The sequence below is a fragment of the Amblyraja radiata genome, chromosome 38, assembly GCF_010909765.2.
Source record: "Amblyraja radiata isolate CabotCenter1 chromosome 38, sAmbRad1.1.pri, whole genome shotgun sequence".
Classification (NCBI taxonomy): Eukaryota; Metazoa; Chordata; class Chondrichthyes; order Rajiformes; family Rajidae; genus Amblyraja; species Amblyraja radiata.
In genome coordinates this window covers 4181445-4187444 of record NC_045993.1, presented here as the reverse complement: position 1 = coordinate 4187444, position 6000 = coordinate 4181445, and the positions used below count along the sequence as shown (strand labels likewise).

At 41.5% G+C, this 6000-nt stretch overlaps 1 protein-coding gene across 16 annotated transcripts in view; it reads left to right on the top strand.

Annotated features, from left to right (window-relative positions):
• Positions 1 to 3814: 3814 nt before the first annotated feature.
• LOC116967094 (activating transcription factor 7-interacting protein 1-like) overlaps positions 3815 to 6000 on the top strand; it is a 102626-nt gene continuing 100440 nt past the window's right edge. For 5 of the 16 annotated variants that reach the window (XM_033013574.1, XM_033013575.1, XM_033013583.1 and 2 more), the window contains exons 1-2: positions 3815 to 3951; positions 5601 to 5656. In XM_033013574.1, coding sequence (XP_032869465.1) covers positions 5652 to 5656 — 5 coding nt within the window. In that variant the 5' untranslated portion in view covers positions 3815 to 3951; positions 5601 to 5651. Of the gene's footprint in view, positions 3952 to 4224; positions 4328 to 4463; positions 4654 to 5600; positions 5657 to 6000 lie in introns of those variants that run through there. The other 11 variants (XM_033013569.1, XM_033013577.1, XM_033013584.1 and 8 more) reach the window with 4 other exon arrangements.

Genomic DNA, 6000 nt, shown 5'->3' with positions numbered 1-6000 from the left:
TTTGGTACCAAAGTGGGTAACCTCACATTTATCCGCATTAAACTTCATCTGCCATGCATCTGCCCACTCCCCCAACCTGTCCAAGTCACCCTGCAATCTCATAGCATCCTCCTCACAGTTCACACTGCCACCCAGCTTTGTGTCATCTGCAAATTTGCTAATGATACTTTGAATCCCTTCATCCAAATCATTGATGTATATTGTAAATAGCTGCGGACCAAGCACCGAGCCTTGCGGTACCCCACTAGTCACTGCCTACCATTCTGAAAGGGACCCGTTAATCCCTACTCTTTGTTTCCTGTTTGCCAACCAATTTTCTATTCATGTCAGCACTCTACCCCCAATACCATGTGCCTTATTTCTGCCCACTAATCTCCTATGTGGGACCTTATCAAATGCTTTCTGAAAGTCCAGGTACACTACATCCACTGGCTCTCCCTTGTCCATTTTCCTAGTTACATCTTCAAAAAATTCCAGAAGATTAGGCAAGCATGATTTCCCCTTCGTAAATCCATGCTGACTCGGACCGATCCTGTTACTGCTATCCAAATGTGCGACTATTTCATCTTTTAGAGAGAGAAATAAAAACCAAAAAAATCACTGAAGTTCCTCAATAGGTCGGACATTGTAGTATAAAGAGAGAAACATATCACTGACCTAAAATGGGGAGCAGTTTGAAAATTGGTCACACGACCTAACTCTGTCGTTTTCTTATCTTCTTAGACTATCATCTTCGATTATATAAAGTCCATTACTGTTGCCTTTCTGATCTGTGATCACAACTGGGGAATGTAACCTAAAATATTATTCTGTTTCTGTCACCACAGATGCTGGCTAAGCTGCTGAGTAGTTCCATCATTTTCTGATTTTATCACCTGATTTATATTCTCTTTTAGTTTGCTTATTCATGGATCATGAACATCTCTCGGTAGATCTTTTGTTTTGATCTGTCCCCAATACTGCCTTACTAAGCAGTTTGCTTGTCTATTTTAGAGTAATCTATTTTGGTGCAGGCCTGGAGTAGCAAACAGGCCTGATGGGGTAAGGTTGGCAGATTTTCATCGCTCCAGGACATCGGTGAACCAGTTGGGGTATTAACAACAATCAAGCTGATCCATGGTCTCCATTGCTGAGACTCATTTTTAATTACAGATTTAAATTTAAGTTCCACGCCTGCTGAGTCCTTGAGCACTGTTTCAAGGCTGATGAACAGCCTTTGCTTAAAAAGCCTATACTCAAAAAGAACTGTTGGGGAGAGACTAAGATGGAGCCACGTGGAACCTAGGATCATGCCAGCAAGAGTTCATGAAACAGTGACCTGGTAGAGTTTTATATAGAGATGGGGGAAGTCAAAAAAGTCAGTGGGTGGGGGAAACCAGCAGAGGGATGTGATTTTCAGAGGGTGTGGATCCCCCTGAAATAATGTAGATGATTAATTAAATGAATGGAAACTTTTTTGCGTTTGGTTCCCAGACACTACGTCACACTTGAATCGGGGACTGTCCCTTTATGTTGTGTCTATGCCGATGAAGCAGTTCTATAAAAGCATGGTTATTCAGGGAGTGCCCAACCACAGCCAGTTGGGAACTCGAAAGAAAAGCACCAGGCACTGCGAAAGTTGACAAATATGGAAATCCCCCCCCCCACGGAATCTGGTAAATGAAAAAAACTGCAGATGCAGGAAATCTAAATTAGAAACAGAAGATGCTCAGCGGGTCAGGCTGCATCTGTGGGAGAAATAGCTAACATTTCAGATTGAGGACCAAATAATTTATTTTCAAAGTTGGTAAATGGTTGACTGTTTATTCAGTGAGATAATGTCACGTGGACTGTGTCCACTGTGTTGGTTGCTGAAACAAAAAGGTTGTAAAAATACAAACAAAAACTAGTAATTCAAATAGCAATGGAACAGACCTTTATGGTCATTAAAATTCACTGCTTCGCTTATTAATTTTTTTCATTTTGCACTAAAAGATTTTGAGAATTTTTCTGTACAAATGATAAAATCAATGGACATTCTTTGGCATGCCTATAGAATTTCCAAAGTGCACAAAAAAAATTGAGGTGGTGAATATATTGGACATCGAGACACAAATTATGTCTAATTATTTTAGCTCTTTCTTCCGGAGCTCACATTTCCCTTAAACCTACTCTTGTTTCTAAATGTAAAACTATTGCTGGTATTGGTATTTTATTTGCATGTATTTTCCCTTTGTGTGCCTTAATTTTAGTATTTTTGTTGACTTGTCTCTTCCCCAGTTTGTGGAATTATTTTTAGAAAGCATATTTTAGTGTAATGTGAATTTTATCTAATTGAATTTTATCAGATATATATTTGAAAATCTGCCCTTTTATAAAATGTATCCTTTTGGTTGCTTGATATTATTAATAAAAACATGATTTTCATTGCCTGCTAGAGTACAACGATGTTAAATAACAATTTTGCACAACATTTTTTTCAAGTTTTATTTGCAGTCTACAATTTATTTTTGTAAATTAGTTTACTTTAACAAAGCTCCCGAAAATGCCGAAATAAAATTCTAACGTCCATGCTTAAAGTTGTTTTGAAATGTGGATAAAATTGCATGTTAAGTCAGCGAGGCGGGCGAAAGGCAACTTTGCGCAGGAACTGTTCTTTGCCACGTGTCTCCCATTCGTTCTACCGCAAGTTCTGCAGCCACTCGACGTTCATGTTGTGCTCAGCAGCGACACTGGTGGCCGCCCACAGAAATGCGTGGGACTGTTGGAAAAATGCAAGCATTCGATGCTGTCGGCAACAGCCGATGCAAATATTTAGCCCAGTGAGTTTTGAATTTAGCATCTCAATGCAGTGTTTTGGGGGAGCAATCAAGTAATTTGAATTTGCAAAATTTCTTAATCAAATGCATAATTTTCACTATGCAAAATAAAATTAATGCAACGTGAACTTTATTATTAGAGTAATGAAAGGCGTGGAAAACCACGCATCCGCTTCGCTGCAAAACAGCCAACGCCGACAATTACACCGAGCAGGTTGCTGCAAAGATCTTTGGTTGCTGTGCAAATAATGCGTAGGAAGGAACTGCAGATCAGGAGAGAGGGCGGGGGCGAAGGAGGAGAGGAGGGAATAAGGGGTGGAGAGAGGAGGGAATATGGGTAGAGGAGGGGATGAGGAAATATGGGGAGAGGAGGGAATAAGGGGAGAGGAACGAATGAGGGAATATGGGGAGAGGAGGGAATAAGGGGAGAGGAAGGAATAAGGGGAGAGGAAGGAATGAGGGAATAAGGGGAGAGGAGGGAATAAGGGGAGAGGAAGGAATAAGGGGAGAGGAAGGAATGAGGGAATATGGGGAGAGGAGGGAATATGGGGAGAGGAGGGAATATGGGGAGAAGAGGGAATGAGGGAATATGGAGAGGAGGGGGTGAGGAGAGAAGTGAAGGGAACGAGGGGGTGGGGAACGAGGGATAGGAGAGAATTAAAAAAGCCCTGTCCCGTTGATAATAAAGACATAACCATCGTTGTTTTAGTTAATACATTTGTGGGGAATCTGGACGAAATGTTAATGTGTAGGAAGGAACTTCAGATGCTGGTTTACGCCGAAGATAGACACATATCTCAGGCAGTCCCTTCTTCTCCCCAGAGATGTTGCCCGTCCCGCTGCGTTCCTCCGGCATTTTTTTTTTGTTTGTTTTTTTTTTTTGCGCGTCCAACTTCGTGAGAAATATATGTTTAAATATAGTCTTATGGTGAGGGGGGGGGGGGGGGGTATCGGTCTAATTTGCATACTTCCCCCCCCCACCACCACCACCACCACACACACACACACGCTGCCATCTTTGTTGTGAGGGGGGCGGACGGCGGAGGCTGCAATAGAGCAAAAGGCGGGTAGTTCTTGAGGGAGGAGGGTTTATATATATATATATTAAAAAAACACAGAAATCGATGAGCCGACGCTTTAACTCGACGCGAAGGTAAGCGAGTCTTACATTTGTCGTGCGAAGGAAAGTTTCCAAGTCGTTGACGGGGTTTTTTTTTTCTCGTTGTCGTTGTTTTTCTCTTCGATTGTGTGAGGTGAGGGGAGTTTGTGTGTTTTTTTTTGTTTTGTTTTTCTCTCCCTCCTCCCCCTCCTCCTCCTCCTCCCTCCGGCTGTTTTTTTTTGGCGCCGAGCGATTGCTGCCCCTGCAGGGCGGCCCCGCGCGCGCTGTCGCTGCAGCTGCAGCCGCTGCACTGGAGCCGCTGCACGGGGGCGCCAGTGCGACTGCGCGCGGCGCGGCCGGCCCCACAAACCGCCGCTCACGCACACACACACACACTCACATTCACACAATCTCTATGACTGCCGTCCTGGTGAGTTTTCATTGTCCTATAACTCGTTTTATTTTTCTCCTACCTAGCCCACAGCTAGCAATGATCATCATTACTTTTTTTTCCTCTTGGGGCTTATCTTTCATTCATTTTTTTTCCTATATCACTCATTCCGAAGTCTGAAGAAGGGTCTCGAACCCGAAACGTCGCCCATTTCTTCTCTCCAGGGATGCTGCCTGTCCCGCTGAGTTACTCCAGCATTTTGTGTCTATCTTGCATATTTTGACTCCGGTGGTTGCAGGATTTTTTTACCCCCCTCCTTCCCCAATTGCAGCGAGTGGCAATTTCGCTGGATGCTTCACGTCAAGGTAGGTCTTAAAGTCAATGTTTTTAGTTTTAAGGATCCAAAAGACACAGCATTGACTGTTTCCTCCTTTTAATTGTGCAGATACATTTTCCCTGATGAAGTTTGCACAATTCTGATTTTTTTTAACGTGTGCAAACTTCTCATCGGGCGGGGGGTGAAGATGACAACAAATGAACTCGTGCAGCGCTGCACTTGACTTGCCGTGCTGCTGCATTGTTGTAGCTGCAATCGTTTAGAATCCAGAGAATTCCTGATTGCCTCCTCCCTCGTATACCTGTGAACAACACGCATTCACAATGAGTCCATGCTGAGGTCACATCGACATAATGGATGAGTGCTGTTTTTTGGTTAATAAGCACAATTTTTTGATGTTAAAATGCAAGCTCATTGTCAATGCCCATGCAACACATGTCCTGGAGGAATACTTACCTGATTTTTGGTTATCCTTCACTCAGTAGTTCATCTGCGAATCATATGATTCTATGTAACAGAGTAACAAAAAATAATATGTTTTTGGTTTTAAGTTGTTTGATCAGTTTCAGTAGGTTTTAGATCTAGCAAATCTTAATCACTTTTTTTTATATTGCATTAATCCAAACATCTTGGGTGACAAATGAACACATTTGCCTTATTCCACCAGATCTAATGTATTTATCGAAGCTTTTCATTTTCTTAAAGGTGTATCACTGACATTTCTTTGGGGAGGGGGAAGCGATGGCTCTGTCTACTGTTAACCTGTAATTAGCAGCTTTGGGAAATTAACTATCTATCATAGTACTATGCCACTTTTTTGTTTTTATGCCATGTAATACAATACTTTTCAAATATTGCTAAAAATGCTATAAATCGGAAACAAAATCAAAATGGGTGCTGGGAATATGGGAATTTTTTTCAATGATCTGTCTAATGGGAATTCAACCCTCAGATGCAATCTTCTATTTTTTACAGATACGAGCGGAATCAGTGCTATATTTGTCACATATTCAAAATCATTGCTTGATGGGGTAGGTGTATACACATTTTGTTTTGATCTATTTAAGACTAGCATTGGACCACAAAGAAAAGTTATGAAAATGAATTCACTAAATCTAAATAAAATGTGGGTTTGGCATCACAGATTTTGACTAGAAAAAAGACCTAAAGGCTGCTGAATTGCAGTAACATTTTCTCGTGAATGTTGTTCAAGGTGGAAATTAGCTCCCTTTTCTGTAGTTTTCTCTTAAGGTGTTTGTAATACATTTATATTCTTCACGCTAGTGAAGAAGGTAAGCAAAGGAGTCTCAAAAGATGGACAATTAATATTGCCTTGTTGCTGATACCAATATCTCAAGAACAATGTTAGCAAATA